At 42.6% G+C, this 20,382-nt stretch overlaps 1 protein-coding gene across 2 annotated transcripts in view; it reads right to left on the minus strand.

Annotated features, from left to right (window-relative positions):
• SLC13A3 (solute carrier family 13 member 3) overlaps nucleotides 1-20,382 on the minus strand; it is a 66,629-nt gene that overhangs the window by 28,458 nt on the left and 17,789 nt on the right. For both annotated transcript variants that reach the window (XM_084854022.1, XM_084854023.1), the window contains exons 3-6: nucleotides 16,365-16,528; nucleotides 10,806-10,872; nucleotides 8,376-8,561; nucleotides 7,678-7,803 (exon numbers count right to left, since the gene is read on the minus strand). In XM_084854022.1, the coding sequence (XP_084710148.1) occupies nucleotides 7,678-7,803; nucleotides 8,376-8,561; nucleotides 10,806-10,872; nucleotides 16,365-16,528 (543 nt within the window). The remainder of the gene's footprint in view (nucleotides 1-7,677; nucleotides 7,804-8,375; nucleotides 8,562-10,805; nucleotides 10,873-16,364; nucleotides 16,529-20,382) is intronic.

A 20,382-nucleotide genomic window follows, 5' to 3' on the forward strand; every position in this document is an offset into this window, starting at 1 on the left:
GCAACCAGGGCCACTTGGCCTGCCTGACCAATCTTATCTCTATTGCTGCTCAGGCATAAAGCAAGTTTTTACCTTACTGCAATGGGTTTAGACTCCCTTATAAAATGCAGGCTCTGCCCTCCTTTCCAGCCTCCTGAAGATAATTTTACAGCCAGCTTAAGCCTCAAATTAGCATCTCCTCTGTTTCAGACACAACTATGTAAAATATTTTACTTCAACATGGCCCAGCAGAGGTCCCCTTATGTCACAATTACATCTTGAGATTCAGTGTCATCTTACATTCCAATATACGATTTCCTCTTTTTATGAAAGGTTTCAACAAAATACCACGAATTGGTGAGTAATCTGGCAGGGTCAGGGCAGGGACCAATGGTACACACTGGAACTGAGACGGGGGGGAGGGGCTTTGCTTTGTGGGGACCTGGGGCAGAATGTCACAGTTGCCTCCACACACACACACACACCCCTCTGGGCAGCCTCGCAGCTTTGCAGTGTTACCAAGTTGTATGTCTTGTATATGGCAAGTCACATCAAAGTGGAAATTGAAAAGAAACATACTTCACAGAGAATTGAAGGAAGATCATTTTTGTAGTTAGTCCTCAAACAACCTGTAGAATCTTGAAAAAAAAAGTTACAGAAACTTGCTTTTTGCCACCCTAGATCACTGCAGACAGTACATTAAAGAAACACAACCACTGAGCTCACTTTGGCATCCCCCTCAGCTCACCTTGGCGACCTCCTCAGTTCGGTGGCCTGGGTCAGGTGACTGTCCAGCTCACCCACCCCTGAGGCTAGCCCTGTCAGTCATTGCTTGTTCAGATCCCATCAGGTTATATTTGAAGTTGGGATTTTTTGCTTTAGACTTTAGACTTGCTTACATTGAACTGCCTTTGCCATTCTGATGCCCATTCCTCCAGTCTGGAGAGATCCTTTTGGAGCACTTCACAATCCCTTTTTATTTTAACCACCCTACATAATTTGGTGTCATCGACAAATTTGGCACTTTACTGTTCACTCCTAAGTCCAGATCATTTATGAAAAAGTTGAAAAGCACTGGTCCCAATATAAATCCCTGTTGGATCCCACTGTTTACACCCCTCCATTGGGAGAATTTACCATTTATTCCTACCCTCTGCTTTCTGTTCTTTAACCAGTTAGTGATCCACAAGAAGACCTCTCCTCTTATTCCATGACTGCTAAGTTTGCTCAGGAGTCTTTGGTGAGGGCCTTTGTCAAAAGCTTTTTAGAAGTCCAAGTAAACAATGTCTACCAGATCACCCTGTCCACATGTTCATTGACACTCTCAAAGAACTCTAAAAGGTTAGTAAGACAGGACTTATCTTTGTGGGAGCCATGAGGATTCTTTTTCAGCAGGGCTTTCTGTATACTAATATTATCTTTAATAATGCTTTCAACCAATTTACCCAGAACAGACGTTAAGCTAACTGGCTTGTAATTTCCTGGATCCCTTTTAAAAAATTGGTGTTACGTTGGCCATACTCCAGTCCTCTGTTACAGAGGCTTTTCTTAGGAACATGTTACATAATTTTGTTAGAAGATCAGCAATTTCACATTTGAGTTCTTAAAGAACTCTAGGATGGATATCATCTGGGCCCGGTGATTTGTTGACTTTCAATTTGTCAATACGATTGAGAACTTCATCTTTTTGTTACCACTATTTGCCTCAGTTCCTCAGACTCCCTTCCTGAAAACATCAGTTCAGGCACAGGTATCTGTCCTACATTTTCTGCTGTGAAGACAGAAAAAAATGAATTCATTCACTTTCTCTGCAATCTTCTTATCCTCCTTTAGTACTACTTTAACTCCACTGTCATCTAACAGTCCAACTGCCTCCCTAGCTGCTTTTCTGTTTCTTTGTTGTTAGGGATATGCCTCTCAAAATTCATTTTTTCATTTCTTATTGTCTGCTTGCATCTCCTTTGTGCAAGCTTGTGCTCCCTTTTGTTTTCCTCATCTGGACAAGACTGGATAAGTGGATAGGGAGACATTTTTCTCCCTCTCTCATAATACTAGAACCTGGGGTCATCCCATAACGCTGATTGGTGGGAGATTCAGGCCAGATAAAAGGAAGAACTTCTTCACACAGCACACAGTTAAACTATGGAATTCACTTCCATAAGATGTGGTGATGGTCACTTGGATGGCTTTAAAGGCAGTTAGACAAATTCACAGAGGATAAGGCTATCAATGGCTACTAGTACTGATGGCTATATGCTACCTCCAGTATCAGAGGCAGTATGCCTATATACATCAGTTGCTAGGGAACATGAGTGGGAGGGTGCTATTGCACTCATGTCATACTTGTGGGTTTCCCACAGGCTGTTGGCTGGCCACTGTGTGAACAGAATGTTGGACTAGATGGACCTTTGGTTTGATACAGTATGGCTCTTATGTTCTTAATGTGTGCAGTAAATAGAAATGACTGTTAGAATGTCTGTGTCTAATAACTACAAAATACTGGCTTTAAACTATTTCCAACTCACCAGCAATGCCTCTGATTGAAACACTCTGTGAAGGAGTCCAGAGAGGCTGGAGAGGATGTAAGTACCCAGATTAGTAAAAGATTTACGATAAAACCATGTTACTGCTCAGTTACTGATTGACAAATTGTGTAATGAAATCACTGGTTTAATCCTTGTCAAATGTAACATGTTCTGGGCCAAATTTCAAAACACAGACTTTATACCTAAACCTGCAAAACCAGTGCTGCGTAAAAAACTGTCCCTGAAAAATATTAGAACACAAGTCCCTTACCATGAAATTAGCATGCACAAATGCCTACTTGCATTCATGAATTTTTGTGAGTGGAACACATGCAGGTCCAAATGGCTAAGGAATTCAATAAGAATTAGAATTATCAAGAGAACACTTTTAAAAAATCCTATTCTTTGAACCGTATCTTCATTACAGCAAATTACCCAAACTCTGTGAACTTCAACAAAGTTATGCCAACGTACTATGGCAACATACATCACCTGAAAACCCATTGTGACTGAGTAAGAAATTTCTGGGGCAGCAAGATCACCAGTTCAGGGATCAGGGCACGTCTGCAGTGATCTTCTGATGGGTTCACATGTAACCCTAAGCCATGATTTAACTGTATGTGCATGAGCCACTACAAGCCCAAGCAAAGCCTCTGGCTCATGCACGCCCTGCTCCAGTCACCTTTGCCATGGCTGGAAGGGAGAATAAACTATTATTCGGTTTCAGTTTCTCTGATTCCTTATTCCTGGCTTATCGTTATGTATGAACCAGGAATTCTGTCTTAACACAAACTGTAGTTTGTTAAACAAGCCAGAAAAACAATTCAGGGTTTGTTGTTGGCTTGTTTGGCAATTAACTAGAGTTTGCATTGAACCATGATTCCTTGTTCATATGTAATGACAAGCCAGGAATCTGGGAAAGTGACACTGAATCAGAGTTAATTACTGTTCCTGGTCACATGGGAGGAGAGGGCAGGAGCAAGTGTGCAAGCCCAACACTTTATGCAGGGTTGCAGAGATCATGCACATAATACTAAATCCTACATTAGTGTTACCTATGAACCAGGCCAATGAGTCTGCCATTAAAGCACAAGGGAAGGGGGCAGATCTCAAGGTCCATTGGTCATGACTGCTAGAATCCCTCCCTTCTCATTGCTAAAGTACATACATTTACTATCAGATTGGTTTATGCCAAATACTGGAAAAATGGGAAAGGAGAATTACTGACAAAATGGTTGATGAAATAGAGAAACCTAGCTACTCTGAGTAAGATAACAAGTTAAATATGCATGCACTAAAATTTGACCACAAAAATTAACTTATTTGAAGAGAGATGGAAATCCGGTACATATTATTAGAGTTCTAATCAAGTTGGTACTAATAAATATCTTTATTATATTTATAAGCCACCCAATAACATTCTCCAAGCACATTACAAAAAGCTAAAAAATACAATACAGTACAAAACAACGGCCAGCACAAGAATAAATAAAAACTATCATAAGATCTAAAATTCAGCTTTAAAAAGGAGGAAAGGACAAAGCTTTTTCCTTATTTCTGATTGTTGCAGTATTAAGAGAATGTCTTCCCTCTGTTCTTTATTATGTACTCTTCTAGAATTTGCTCTGACAACTGTTTTTTTAATTTATAAATTAAAATAAAGCTAAAATTATTATCAGCTCTGCCATTGTTCATGTGTTGCAATTTCCATATCACTTAGATAATTTTAAAGGTGTGTCTTTATACTGTTAACTGTTTGGATTATTTTTCTTTAAAAACTCCTTTGTTTCTGAACATAATGGCCCTGTTCAGACGTAACCTGGGGAAGGGTGGTTAGGCTAACCACAGTGCGTGGTGGTTACCACTAACCACACCATGTGCTCCTGCCACACATGCACAGAACTATGGCCCACAGTGTGGTTAGCCTAACCACTTCCTGACCACCCCCTGTCCCACAAAATCTGCAAAATGCGGAGCAACCAGCCATCTTGTGGGTGCTGCGGGCGGGCACCTTGTGGCCAGTGTTGCACTTCCCACTGGGTCGCGGTGTCTGGGGCTGTTTTTACTTTCCGCAGCGGCCACAGGTGTTTGAACCTGGGAGCACGGAGCGCCCAACGATGCTGTGCTAATAGCAGCAGTGTGGCATCGAAAACATCTTTGTTCCCTGTGCTCTTCTCCAATTTTGTACTGCAGGCAGACATGGAGAGCAAGGAGGCTGGCTCTTGGCTGCTGCATCATGTGTTGCTAGCCAGATTTTGACCAGGGAAATCTCATGCACTGGCAGGAGTGGTAGGGTCATTTTTGGCCACTCTTTCTACGGAGCTCTATGGTGGTGCTTGGTTAAGCATGGAGTCCTGACAGACAACACGCTATGCCATTATTGGGGCTGCTAAGCCTACTGTAGTGTGTGGTTAGTGAGCGTGGTTACACTGTGGTTATGTAGCCACCATGGTTAGGAAAAATGCCCCACAGACAACACGCTAAGCCATCATAGTTAGCTCAAAAAGCTTAACCATCACGGCTTAGCATTATGTCTGCACAGGGCCAATGTCTTTCCTGGACAAGGATAGCTTGGCCACAGTGGGACAAGTCTGGATTACTGCAATGCACACTATGTGGGGCTGCCCTTAAGGCTGCTCCGGAAGCTGGAGTTACTACAGAACACACCAGCTCAGCTGTTACTGGGAGCAGCTCCTTTTCAGCATGCAACTCCTTTGCTGAGGGAACTGCACTGGCTACCTATTCACTACCAGGCCAGGATTTAGGTTTTGGTACTAGTGCACAAAGCCCTAAACAACTTGGGACCAGGACACCTGAGAGAGCTCATTCTCCCTTACCAACCTGCCCAATCACTGAGGTCATCAGAGGGCATGCTCCTGGTGGTTCCACACCGACCTATGGCCCGACTGGAGTCCGCCCAGAGAAGAGCCTTCAGAGTGGTGGCTCCCTTCCTATGGAACTCCCTGCCTCTGGAGGTCAGGCAGATGCCAACACTGCATTGTTTTCAGTGACTCCTGAAAACAGCTCTTTTCCAGGAAGCCTTCCTTGGTTGACCAGCCTTGGTTTTATTGGCGCTCTGTTTTTTAAATAATAATTTTAATACCATATTTCATTCTTTTTATCTTTTGTTCATTTTATCTCTCGTTCTTCACCACTCCGGAGTCTGTTTAGATGTGGAGCAGTACACAAATGTTGTAAATAAATAAATAAAAAATAAATAAATAATCATAATAAAATTGGAATTTTTGGCCAAGCAAAAAAGACATATAGCTAGATCCAATGAGTGTAAAAGCGAAATCATAAAGGTGAAATATGTAGAGCAGCCTTCTGCAAGCTGGAGCCCTCCAGCTGTTGTGGACTTCAACTCCCATCAGCCCCAGCACACATGACAGATGGTCAGGGGCAATGGGAGTTGTAGTCCAAAACATCTGGAGGGCAACAGTTTGGAGAAGGCTGATAGAGAGACTCTCCCAAATTAAAAAAAAAAAAAATGATCGACCACCTAGAAAGCTGTATCAATGAAAATTAATGAAAAAGTACATCATATTCACCACAAAATTCTGCATTTCAAAGTGTATGAACTATGAATGAACTTCTCCCCGATACCAATTAAATAACCTTCTACATGAGAATTAAAATACAAGGTTTTTCACCAGTACACTGTATTTACTGTGGGCATTGTATGTCTACAGTTTACATATATTATTGATTATTAACTCTGCATGATGTGGTTTCCCATTAATTTTCATGAATATACCTGTCTAGGTTAGAGTTTCTCGACTGCAGACACAGTAGGTCCATGCAGCCAACAACTTTCGATGTGGTCTTTCAGGCACTAATGGAACATGGGAACACAGGAAGCTGCCTTAGACTGAGTCAGCCCATTGGTCTGCCTGGCACCATTGGTTCCCCAACCTGGCACCCTTTAGATGTGTTGGACTACAAGTCTCATCATCCCCAGCCAGCATGACCAGCCATCCTGGCTGGGGTTATAGGAGTTGTAGCTCAATGTATTTGGAGCTGCCAGACTGGGGAAGGTTGCTTTATGCTGACTGGCAGTGGCTCTCCAGGGTTTCAGACAGGGTTTCAGACATGTCTGCCACATGCCGGGGATTAAACCTGGGACCTTCTGCATGCAAACCATTATTCAAATCTATGGTGCAAGCACACTTGGAATACTGTGTACAGTTCTGGTCACCACACCTAAAAAGGACAATCCTCCCAATGGCAGAAAAGGGCAACTAAAATGATCAAGGGCTGGAGCAACTCCCCTGTGAGGAAAGGTTACAACAGCTGGGATTGTTTTGCTTGGAAAAAAGGTGAGTAAGGGGAGACATGACAGAGGTGTACAGAATTATGTATGGTGTGGAAAATGTGGATAGAGAAACATTTTTTCCCCCTCTCATAATACTAGAACCTGGGGTCATCCCATGAAGCTGACTGGTGGGAGATTCGGGACAAATAAAAGGACATACGTCTTCACACAGCACATAGTCAAACTATGGAATTCGCTACCACAAGACATACGAATGGCCACCAATTTGGATGGCTTTAAAAGAGGGTTAGACACATTCATGGAGGATAAGGCCATCAGTGGCTACTAGTCCTTTGCCTATGTACATTAATTATTCAGGAAGATGGGCAGGAGAGTGCTGTTGAGCTCATGTTCTGCTTGTGGGTTCCTGGTAGACAGCTGGTTGGCCACTGTGTGAACAGAATGCTGGACTAGATGGACCCTTGGTGTGATCCAGCTTGGCTCTTCTTATGTTCTTCTTATGCTCTACTACTGAGCTACAGCCCTTCCCCACAGTTTACTCCCTTGATTTGCATAAGATATGCACCAAGAACTACCATGCATATTCTATGGTCTCATCTACACCAGTGTAGAACCACTTGGGGAACCACTGATCTAGTTTAATTTTAAGCTCTCGGTTTAATTTTCCTTTTCTTTAAAAGAAATTGTTTTGGGTGTTCCCCCTTTTTTTCTGTATCAGCTTTTTGTGCATGACAAGAAAATACATGTTGCCCCTAATATGAAAAGTTAGGTCTATCCCAAAGCCATCTGAAGAAAAATATCTCTAATATCAGCTTTTCCGTGAGAGCCCAGTTAAACTGGTTACTTTGACCCCAGTTGGAACCAAAGTCAAATCAATATCAAATGAATCAGACATACCTTAAGCTAATGCATCCATAAAGGAAGGAGATCCAGAGCCATCCAAGAAAAAGGAAGAGCAGCATCAAGGGAAATGCAAACACAAACCAAGAGCCAAAATTCACAACGTCGCACCCTGGAAAAAAGCTTGGAGAAGAAGAAAACCCAATGAATGTAGGGTGGGGAACCCCCTTGGATAAACTGAAGAAAGAACTTGAAATATGCAGCTAAGGGTAGTCATATCACACAAACATTCTGGATGTGGTTTCTAAGATGCTTTCAATATAAGATAGCCTCGCGGAATGTTGGTGCCCTCCAGATGTGTTCGATTACAACTCCCATAATCCCCAGGCAGCATGGGGGCCAGCATGGGTTTCTTCTTTCACACGGCCTGGGAGCCACTTTTTTACTAGTTCAGAGCCATGTGCAGCTCTTCACTTATGCCTTTCCTGGTACACCCGCACTCTGTTGTAGGGTTGCTAGGTGATTTGTAAACCACCCCAGCCCCCCATCCTTGTTGGGTTAGCATGTACTGACAAGCTGTGCCCAGCAATTAGGGAAATCTGCCCAGAACCCAACCAGTGCATGCAGGGGTGGTTAACAAGCCACCATAGCTTATTAACCACCCTTGTGTCATGCGAACCAGGCCAAGGTCAGAGCATTTTCTATTGCCAATGCCAGGGTGTGTTCAGCTCCCCACCAATCTGCTTCCCCAGTACCTCTTTAGCTGTCCCGAAAGAATGAGATTTGGTGCAGTTCCAGTCAGTGTCGCTGTGCCACCAATACTGGCAGCATAAGGGATTGAGATGAGGAAACCTTTCCACACGTTCGTCTTGTATTCCTCCTCCTTCCTTACATCCAAGGAAACTTCTATTATGACTTCCTTCTCCTCAGTTAAGTCTTTCCTTTAAAACATTCCAAAAAGGCAATGCCTGAAGTCTATTATTCCTATATTACTTGGAACTGGTTCGTTTGTTTGTTCTCGTTTCAATAGCTGACGTTTTTGCCAAATATTCCGGCAAAGGGATCCACTGGTCTTCAACTAGTGAATAAGGAGGACCCTCAGAGGATTCATGCCCTGTCTTAACAGTGGATTGCTGCAGTGGCACAACCACCATTTTCTCATTTTTTTGCTTAGGGTTGTGTTTTTCTTTTAGAGAAAGAGACAGAGAGAGAGTGTCTAAGTATAAAAGGGGGGCAGGGGGGAAGAGACAAAGTTCCTGTACTTTGATAGCTGTGTAGAAGAGGAGGTTTCAGAAGGCACAGGTTTTCTCTCCCCTCTGTGACAAGATGTATCTCCCTAAATTTACTCTTTGATGCAACTATTAAAGGTACTAGACTCCTGGGCACCCTAGAGGAAAAAGCCGGAAGATGGTCTTGGGGACAGGGCATAACATTGGTAGTAGAGCACATGCTTCATTTGCAGAGGCCCAGTCTATATGAAGGAGCGCCTTCTCCAATATGTTTCTGCCCAACTATTAAGATCATATTCAGAGGCTCTGGGTGCTGCTAGCCACAATGGTGTGATGGGTGGCTACCAAGGAAAGAGCCTTCTCTGTAGTGGCCCTCATCCGTGGACTACCCTTCGCAGGGAGATCTGCCTGGTGTCTTCATTATATACATTGAGATACCGGGCTCAGGCCTTCCTCTTTCAGTAGGCATTTAATCTTTAATTTGTTGTTTTATTATCAGCTTTACTCCTGGCTCTTTAATTTTTTTTAATGTTTTTAATATCTTAAAATTTTGATATTTTCATTGGCTGTATTATTGTTTTGGATGTTATTGTTGCTTTGGGGTTTTAAAATTGTAAACCTCCCCAAGAGCATTTGTCAGCTGGACAGTATCTACATTAAATAAATAAATCCCCAGTACTTACAGTTAAAAGTAGCAAGGCAGGGAAAAGCCTCTCCCTAACCCTTAGGAAAGTCACTGCCAGTGGCCTCATTTGGACATAATGCTAAACAATAGTTTAGTGTTACATTCATGAGCCTGCTCCCCTCTCCTGCAATGGCACAGTTGCAAGGAGTTCAGAAGCTTTTTTGTCCATTTTCAACTAACCACAGTTTTCTGTTACATTCAACTGGGAACTGCAGTTAGCTTTAACTACAGCTTATCTGAACCAGCCAGGATCATAAAACAAAGTTTGATCTTGGCTTGTTGGGGCAAAACTTAGTTAAAACAAAGCATAATTTGTCCTGGTCCAGACATCATGACAAATCACAGAAATCTGAAAATGGAAGCAAATGCTTCCAATCTCCCACACACAGCCATGCTATAGAAGAGGGGAGGGGAGAGTGCACAAGCCCAAGGCCCATTCACGTAGCACTAAACTATAACTTAGTGCTACATCCGAATGCGACCAATACGGAAGTAGACAGACCCATGACATAACTCAGTATAAGGCAACTTCATGTATGCATAGAACTATTACAAGGTTACTAATGTATTTATTTATTATTTGTTTTATTTATTTAAAACATTTCTATCCTGCCCTATATCATTAAGATCTCAGGACGGTGATATAGTGCTCTGGACAACTTGGAGGAAGGGCAGAATACAATAAGGGTGCAATCCTATGGGGATAGGCGGCCGCCTCCAAACTCAGAGGACCTATCCAATGCAGGGCAGGAGAAGCATGGAGGGGATTGTCCCCTCTGCGCTTCAGCCACCCTGCCTTTGCAGCTAGACTGCCGATTTCAGCTATCTAGCTGTGGGAAGGCAGAGCAGGGGAAGCGGCTGCTGGACGACACATAGGATGTCTTGTACCTGCATTTCTGCCTTCCCCACCCTGGAACGACCCCCGGAACGCCCCGTTTTCACCACTCAGAACTCCTCTTCCGAGCGTGGGGCCATTCCAAGCTGCCTGTGAGGCAGCGTGGGAGGGGGAAAGGTCAGTTCACCAGGAACCGACCTCGGAGAGCGGGCTCTGATGCCAGTTCCCAGAAACCGACTTATCCTATGGCTGTCTAGCCACTGACTAGCAACCATAGGATTGCTCGCTAAGTATCAAAAGGAGGAAGATGTTCAATCGGGCTTGCTCCCAGGTGGCTACCTTTTGTTGCATACACCTGATACTGAGCAGGAACCATTTTTGGAAATCATTGTCCTCCTCTTCCAACCCTTCAATAGAAACTTTAGTGTTAACTTACTCATCAGCATTTGCTAGAAGCTGCATCTCAGTTGGCACCACATGGAGTTTGTTCTGACTTATAGAAGCTGAAAAAGAAAGACGTTCACACTTTTTGGACCATATTTAAAGAAGGTGGGCCTGCCACTCAAAAACAGTAATGTTAAATATCCCAGCAATATAGACAGACAGAATAAAATAGTCAGAAAAGGGCATACCAGCCAACATCCAGAATGTACAGTTGCGAGACTTGCCTCTGACTGCTGGGGTTGGTAAAAAAATAAATATTTGGCCCTGACTGCAATTTAAAGCCGTCTTACTGATGTTTGCTCAGTAATGGTTCAGTCACACTTTCAAGTCACCATTTCGTGCTACAGCCATGCAGGTCTGTGAACCACTCTTGCAACTCTCTATTTTTGCTCCATTCGCCTCTGCCTACCACAGAATGTGGAGTTCAAATGCTCGCACACAAACTTTTAAGCAATAAGCTGGTTCAGTAAAAGGTATTGCTTAATACGGTTTATGTTTCTGCATCACTCACAGACATCAAAAGTTCTAGCAGCTTAGATTTGTTTAACCACAAGGAGAGGAAAGATTGTAAACATGAGATAAGGTAGCAGACGGGATTCAAAGGCAGTAGGGTGAGAAATCAGCCCAAATAATATCATGGGCATGGCCCAGACTGGAAGAACTGGCAGGTAAGAGTAAATGCTGGTGCAGAGGTATCGAAACTTAGGCCTAAATCAGGCTTGCCTGGGGTCCCAATACAGCCTCTGGGGCCTCTAGATGGCCATGCCCCCTTCCCATGGCCCCTTCCCCTGACCGTTTGTTGGTTTCCTGGCTTTTCCATGAGGTTTTTTGCCCTGTTGTAAAAGGCTGAAATGCCTCTCCTAAGCCTTAGTTACTGGCAGTGTGCTTTAAGCTAAAAATGCTGTCTTGTGGATTTGGGGCCCTTTGGCCCTACATTTTTTGCCTTCAGCCACAATTGGGGCCCTGCATTTACTCTAGAGTAAAAAAGAAAAAAGATGTAGCTGCTAGCTAGGTCTTTAAAGTAATGTCTGCTTTGTGCTGTGCAAAGAAGTACTTCCTTTTGTCTCTCCTGAATCTCCCACTGAAGCAGAGATCTCAGGAAGTTGAAAGTGTTCTCACTACTGTGTGACATTATAGTTGGTCCTAATAAGAGGCATTAGCCTAGTATTACTTTTGGATGTTTTTTTCCCTAAATGAACAACACATTTGTCTTCAATGTTTTATGTCTGCTACAAGGTAATAATTAGACTGTGGTAAGGTTTGAACACCTGGGATATTTCACCTCTGAAGCCACCATACCTATAGCAGTTTTCAATAAATTGGCATACTTGGATTTTTCAAGATGCTTAACTAACAAAAACATTATTATTTTTTCTTTGAATCCAGAAACCCAGCAAGTTTTATTAACTGATATTATACCTCAAGGATATGTTTGATTTTGCTTTTCCAAACTGTATTATATTATTGCATGTTTAGCAGTGGGCCAGGATTAGGATCACTAAACACTGGAATGCTCTGTTGACATTGATCTGTCCAGAACAAGGGCCCTTTTGACCCTAGATTTCCCAGCATAAATTTTTCCATTTGGAAATGTGGCCATTTCCCCACATTAAGAGAACACACCGTGGTCAAAGTCTGTGGACTTATTCACTCTGCTGTAGAAGCCATCTATGTCTGTTACTGCTCAGTGAACCAGCGACTTTTGCAGTGTCATGTTCTACACTTCATTGATTCAATGGCGCTGACCCCCTATTTCTTATTGAAGCTATACAAATGTGGCTCAGTTCCATGGCCACAATAATAAACAGAAATGACTAGAAGGAAGAAGCATACTAATGTGCTGTAGGTCCCCTTTTGCCTTCCACACTGGAAACATTCATGTCTCAAGTTGTATACAAGTTGGTATGATATAGCCATTGTTGCCTGGACAACGGCCGGGATCCAGAGAGAGTTGTGCACGTGTGCAAAATGTTTCTGCCCACAGATAGCCCCTCTTGCCTAATGCGATACTGCTCCAGAGGGTCTTCACCTCTGACTTTGGGTGTGGCTCTTCAGAGGGGCTGCTGCTGAACTGAGGAGGCTGAAAAGCACCCATGCATGCTTAGGCCTTTGGAGAACAGCCAATGTATGTATGGTATTCAGGCAAACTCGTGTTGCTAGTTTTTGCAGTGCCTACGAAACCTGTTAGACTGAGAAATCTTATACATATACAAGATTTGTTTGTGGTGCCCTTGAGGAATGTGTCCCATAGGGTTGCCACACATGGCAGGGCCTTTTCGGTGCTGGCATCCCAGCTGTGGAATTCTCTTCCAGTAGAGATTTGGCTGCCCTACATGCAAGTGTTATTTAGGAGCTAGTAAATGCTTTATTTATGAACTTGAGCACACTCCGGGAGAGAGTGGAGGACAGGAAGGCCTGGCGTGCTATGGTCCATGGGGTCACGAAGAGTCGGACACGACTTAACGACTGAACAACAACAAAAAAGCCTTATTTATTTGTGCAGGCTTTTGGAGTATAGGCAAGTGCTCTATTTGTTTTTTTATTGATTGATTGTGTTGATGGTTTTATTGTATTTTATTATATATTTGTGATTTTAAAGTCATGATTTTAATATGGTGTACTGTGTTTTCTATAGGTTGTTTGCCACCCTGCACTCTTTGTGAGGAAGGGTAAGATATAAAATAAATAAATAACAACATTTGCCCTAGCAGTAAAGACTTATAAAAAAAGTTGTATATTGTAAAAGATTTGGGAGAAACAAGCTACTAGGCTCCATAAAAGTGGCTCACTCCCCCATATCTTTCTGCTACATGTTAGAGGAGGGCTGGGGAATCTTTGCCCCCCAGATGTTAGACTCCAACTCCCATCAACCCCAGCCAGCCTGGCCAATGGTCAGGGATGATGGGAGCTGGAGTTACGAGAATATGTTTCCTTATCTATGTCCCTCTCATCAGTACTTACAGAAAGCCCATGTGACAACCAAGAGTTCAGTCAGAGTGGCCACAATAGCAACAGATTATTAACTTATCCATCAGGTGAACAACTATATTACATTGGAATGATTCTTTAGATGGAAAAGTAGTCATTCTTCTGCCAGTGATGTGGGCTAAGGGTGAAACTGTCTGCCCTCATCCTTAGCTCAACTTACTTGGGGCATACAGAAGGTAGATATTCTCCATTCTTAGCCCTGGATAGGCAAAAGAAAAGGAGGACGGAACCATTTCTACACTTCTTAGTATTCCATGCATCTCCTGCTGGGCCTATCTTTTCATATTCCCCCAACATTTACCATGAGAAAACAGGATGTGCTTGTTTTAAATCACCTGAGTAGCTTCTCAAACTTTCAACTTGAACGAGGGTATACAAACGTTCAACCCCAATTAAAAATGGGTTCCACATTTAGGGATAATGAAGAGCAAAACAAAATTCTCGAATTATCTAATTCCAAGAAAGAAGAAAAGAAGCTACATTAGATAAGTTATTAATATATCATATGATTTTTTAAACCTTAGAATGAACTTAACTGAAATGATGTGGATGATGTATGTTCACTTATTGCCATGGGCCTATTTTAAGTCATTTATCATGACACTCTTAGAATATGAATTTTCCTTGAATGTTTATTCAGAGACCTTTTTTATGTTACAGGAAATATCATCACCCCCAAAACAGTCATTCCCTTGCAAACTTCAACAAGAGAAACAGCACTGTTTGAGGATATGAGATTGAGAAAATCAGTATCAGTCACATCATTCAATAATCACATAAAGCCTTCGGAGCAATTACCTCTGAATGGAAGGAGTGATCCAATGTGCCTATTTCCAAGTTTGCATTTGGCAGAAAAGATCAGTGGTGGGCTCCAAGTCCTTAATAGCCCCTGGGCCACCTCAAACACATAACCCCATTCCCACAGCTAATGTCAGCCATCTCCTCTTCATTTGGGGAGGGATACCCCCTATAGCACCCTTCCACAACCTGATGCCCTCTAGATAGCTTAGACTACAACTGCTAGCATTTCTAACCATTAGCCATGCTGGCTAGGGCTGATGGGAGTTGAAGGCCAAAACACCTTGAAGATACCAGGTTGGGAAATCTTAATCTCTCTGCCACTATTTAACACCAGTAGGGATCTTCTTGTAGAGATCACCAAAGTGACAAACTTCTGCTGTAAAGCACTCAAAGCTAACAGGTGGAAACAGTTATAGGATCATGCTCCAGTCCAGCCTTCCCCAACCTGGTGCGTTCCAGATGTATTGGACCACAAATCCCAGCATTCCTAACAATTGGCCGTCATGCTGACTGAGGCTGATGGGGGTTTAAGTCCAAAACATCTGGAGGACACCATGTTAGGGAAGATGGCATTAGGACCTGAGCCCTCTTATTCCAGTGCTGCAAACTAACCCTGACACCTTCACTGAGGCAGCAACAGCCATCAGAGCTGTTTCACAAATGCTGGATGAAAGCCATGTAATCCAGGTGCACCATGCAAGGAATTTGGGATGGGAGAGAGGAATGCTACTGGGATGTCACGGAGAAAAGCAAAATGACTTTTGCACAGTATCCTGTACACCACAGGTGGACAGACTTCAGGCTTCCATAATCTAATTTCTTTTTTACTATAACACCAAGGTCCACCAACTAGTGCCAGGTGCCAAAGAGTGTTTTAGGGGTGCAGACATACACTCTGAATTAAACACATGCCCAGTGCAAATATTTGTTTATTCCTTTTCAGTTCTTTCACACAAAGTTCTTTCACACAAAAATCTACTCTTGATTTTCTCTCCCAAGTTTTCTTAATTAAAATAACTTATTTTAGAAAGAAGAGAAAGAGCTCTTTTAGTTACACTATTGTTCAACAATTGGGAGCCAGAAATCCTTACAGATCTACTTCTGATCACCTAGGGATCTATCAGAAGATCCCTATCTACCTTCTGCTCACTTTTAAAAGTGTCCCCCTTTAAAAAAAAATCCCTCAAACTCTAAAGGTGCTTAGCACAGAAGCCTCTGTACCTATTTGTCTGAAATGTGGCAGGATTCATCCACTTAGAAAGGGCTACTATGCCTGCATATTTCATACAATTTAGTCAAAAGGAGAGAAATATGCAGCCTCAGATTGGCCAAAGCAAGATTCTTCTTCAGACCAGAGTCGAAGCAGCTCTTGCCCAAAGCAGCCCAAACCAAATTGGCCTGCTTTCTGAGGCACCGAAGGGGAGTCCAAACTGAATCTTGTCTTCGGTGCACACCCCTATGATCACAATACCTATCTTTATTTATTTGCAGAGTGGGACAGGGGATCATATTTTCCCAGTGACTCCAAAGTGCTGCTTGAGTATGGGGAAGATGCAATTTTCCAACGTGTGCACATTTATTTATTTATTTATTTATTCATTTCATTTCATTTCATTTTTATACTGCCCAATAGCCGAAGCTCTCTTGCAAGGAGAATGCCCAAAGTATCCCTTGCAATACCTTGGCAACCAATGAATTTATATTTGTCAAAAAAAACGAAGTCATATTCTGAGTGATCCTGGAAGGAGCCAATCAGACATACCTTGGTTTTCCTCTTTCTCCCTGTTGAGATTCCTAGATGTCACTTTATCTCCAAAAAGACTTTTCAGAACAGCAGTTGCAATTGGTAACATCATAGCAGTAGAGGCTGTGTTACTTAGCCACATGGACAGGAAGGACGTTGTCAGCATCATTCCTAAAATGAGCCTATAAAAAAGAAAGTAAAGCCTAGCAGCCAGAGTTTTGTGTGGTCAATTATTTTGCTGTTCCAGCTGAGGAAGTCCCATGCCAAGGCCTCTTAAGATTAATCAGAACAAAGCTGTCTCGATAATATTCTGTGAGAAGTCCAAGTCCAACAGGGAAAAGTGTTAATCCGATTACAATGGTGTTTAAGTAGTTACATTTCTCCTCTCTTATTGGTCAAGGGAAAAAAGGAATTTTCCACATGATTTTTAAAAAGGAGCCCCCACCCTCACCCCTTTAGCACTATGCTTGCACTAATCCAGGCCTCCAATAGAAGTACGACCATCGGGAAAGACATCTGGAACATCACAAAATGTGGGGCACAACAGCAGCAGCAAAACAAAAATTGTCGGTTTGCTGCTGAATTTCCTCAGCAAACCACCAGTTTTTTGCCACCATGGCAGGGGTCATGCTAGAGGAAGGGGCAGGCATGTCTCATGTGGACCATGTGTCCCCCCGCCCCCCGTTCTGGGTGTCCTACAGATTAAAACACAATAAAATACAGTGAAATCCACAATCAACTAAAAAAAACACCCCGGATTATTTTTTAAAAACAAAATAATCTATTTTCTTAAGCAGGCGTGAGACAACCTGCTTTTTTTTTGTTCCTGGAAACTGCCATTCCAGGACTTTTTGTCATACAAACCTGTAACAGTTTTTGGATCAGGGCCAAACTACACATGACATTTGTCATGTAGCTCTGCCCTTAGTTGCAGGTTTCTTTAGACAAATAGCCAGTGCAGGGGCACTGGATCAGGACCCATGGGGGAATGTAACCCTTTGACCCCTGCTGTGAGCTCAGTCCGGACAAGGCCCTTAGCACCTGCAATTTTCATTGCAAAGAAAAAGAGGTCCCTTTCGTTTCAGTGAGAATTTTTGGGCCCAATAGCAGGGGGAAGGGTTAAAGTCCCCTTACCCCAATGCTAGGGTCCTGATCTAGATCAGGATTGGGGCACACTGGCAATTTGTAAAAAAAAACAAAAAAGAACCCATAACAACTGCACTTAAGAGCAGAGCTATGCAACTAACATTACTGCAGCTTGGCCCTCAGTGAGCTATCCAAGTGAGTCTCCTCCTGAAGGTGATGCCAAAGGCAGACACACAGCCTGACTAGCTTTTAGAGCTCTCAGCTGGGTGCCCACTTCTTGCATCCTCACACTTCTGAACTCCAGGTGATTCCAGAAGATGTCTTGTTGGGATAAACTCAGCCTAATTGACTCCAGACGCCTGGCTTTGAGTGCCCCTTTTTCTGCATTCCTATGTCCACCATGTAAACTTAATGCCATAAGGCCTTGGAAGCCAAGGAAAACATCTATGCTGATGCTAAGGATCCCCACAACCTCCCACTGTGTTTGAACAAAGCATAAGGAAAGAAAAGTATAACTTTCTCATCTGTGTGTTCATTCACTCCCCCTGCTTTTTAATTCCCACTGCAATTTCCCCCTCCTCCTTCCAAGACAGCCAAAGCAATCCACCCCGCAGCCTTTTTGGCAGCATCACTTCTCATCCCTGTTTCTCTCTCCCTCCTGTTGGGACAGCATTCGATAGCTAACCATTCAGCTGGCATTTTGCTTACTTGCTCAATAAAACTCAATTTCTGGAAAAGTTCTAATCTTGTCTTTATTGATCCCCACGTACCTTACAAGGGCACTCTGCTACCTGGACTAAACAACCAGAGGTTATGAATTATGCCCTCCTGTGTATTTGTATACTGTGCTAATTTCTACACTAGCTCCAGACAGACAGCAGGCTGTCCTCCAGAAAAATAGAGCCAAGGTTGCAGCAGTCAACAATTTCCCACCTACCCACCGAGTAATTCATGTTCTGGAAGGGCTTATTCCCTGAATACGGAGACATCATGCCCATGCCCTGAGCAAGTGTGGTAACATGGCTATGGCTAAGGCAAGACTGTGAACCAAGTCAAGTATTTCCTGACTTACTTTTCTTCCCTCTATTCTCCACAAATGCAGATGCTCTTCTACAAAGCTAGGTAAGTGCCTGGGGCAAAGGACAGCAACTTCGGAAGTCAGGCCTAGCATAAAAGTTGCACATAATCAAAGTATTTGTATTCCTGACATATTTTGAATTGTAAATACCCTTTCTCAGGGGTCATTTCTCATTCATGCCTTATGCTGAATCATCATACAGGTAATTTGGCTCAGTTGCAGCAGAGCAGCTATTTCTGTGATTTAATATTTGGAATTTATGCTAAATGATCCCTGAGAATTTTCTTTTTTTGCTACCAGAAATGTGTTAAGAATAAAGATGTTCCCATTATCTCTAGCACCACTTTTTTAAGGGTAGAGTCTAGCAAAATTTAATCACAAATTTTAATCGCTTAGGTTCTACTGATTTCAAAGGCAGAATAACAATGCAATTATATATTTACTCAGAAGTAAGTCCCATTGAATTCAATGATGCTTACTCCCAAGTAAATGGATATAAGATTACAGCCTTAATCGTATTCATACATGCAAACTTATGGATGTTTATTCAGAAGTAAATCCCACCAAGTTATTCCAAGACAAATGTACAAAGGACTGTAGCCTTAATTCTTTCCAAATCAAATCAATAAGAATTAAGGCTGCAGTCTGAGACCCATGTCTCAGCAGGAAGCCTACATCCTACTGACCCCTGGCACTGCCCCAGGCCCAGAGACAGTGCTTACACCTTTAGATGCTAAGCCTAAAAAAGAAAAACACAACAGTCTGACATGCCACAGTGGATGATGCTGAGGAAGAGGACTGGTAGGGTCACAGAGCTGTTCTACATAAGGCTGTTAATCACTGGATCTACTTGTGGTTTTGTTGCAGAACTGAGATCTGAGCTCTACACAAAGAGCTATTATTTTCCCACTTTTCTGCTACATAACCTCTAGGAGGCACAGTGCTATAGTGGAATATTGCAATTATACAAATAGGAAAATACCCTTTCTTTCGTTTTCAGAAATAATACTCAAGTTTCCCTGCTCTAAAAAAAACCCAGAAAAGTGCTCTGAAACAACAGAAGCGAAACTGGAGGATCATTGATTTAGACAACATCGTCTAAAGAACCCATTAAAAAAGTAAGGAATCACGAGTGCACAATAAATACCTCATGTAGGAAATCTCACAGTGGCAGAAGAGACTCAGTGGAGTCTCTTCAGTGGAGACTCAGTGTCTCCAAGCATTTAAATGTGTATGCACTCTCTTCAGTTGGACTCAACAACACTTATAAGGGACTAAGGAGCTTGGTTATTTATTTATTTTATTTATTTACAATATGTATATGCCACCCAATAATGTACGTTCTCTGGGAAGCTTTCATTAGGAATGAAAAACAACTAAATTAAAAAATAAGATAATAAAATCAGCGCCAAAATTCCAGATCTAAAACTCAACCCCCCTCCCCCAAAAAAACTATTAGTCACTAAAAGGTTTTTAAGATTACAACACAGGTGTCTGGTGAGCCTCTCTGGAGAGGGCATTCCACAACCAGGGTGCCACCACTGAAAAGGCCCTCTTTTTAGTAGCCACCATCCTTTGGCAGTCACACGTGGAGAACGGCCTCAGAAGATATTCTTAATATCTTAAGATATTCTTAAGGACTGAGCAGATATATGGAGGAGGAAGTGATGTCAACAGAATTCTCAGCCCTCCTTCAACATTACAACTGCCATGGTTTCTTGGAGGAAGCCATGACAGCTACATTGATTTACTCACTTGTAGTACAGATACATCCTGAGTAGTTGCTTAATAGGTTGAGGTGTGTGTGTGACATTTTAAAAGTTATCTAGCATCTAGAGTTATCAGATCTGAAGTCTGTGAAAGTTCATGTAT

Source organism: Heloderma suspectum, chromosome 4, assembly GCF_057233095.1.
Source record: "Heloderma suspectum isolate Gila_16-S chromosome 4, 16-S_ref, whole genome shotgun sequence".
Lineage (NCBI taxonomy): Eukaryota > Metazoa > Chordata > Lepidosauria > Squamata > Helodermatidae > Heloderma > Heloderma suspectum.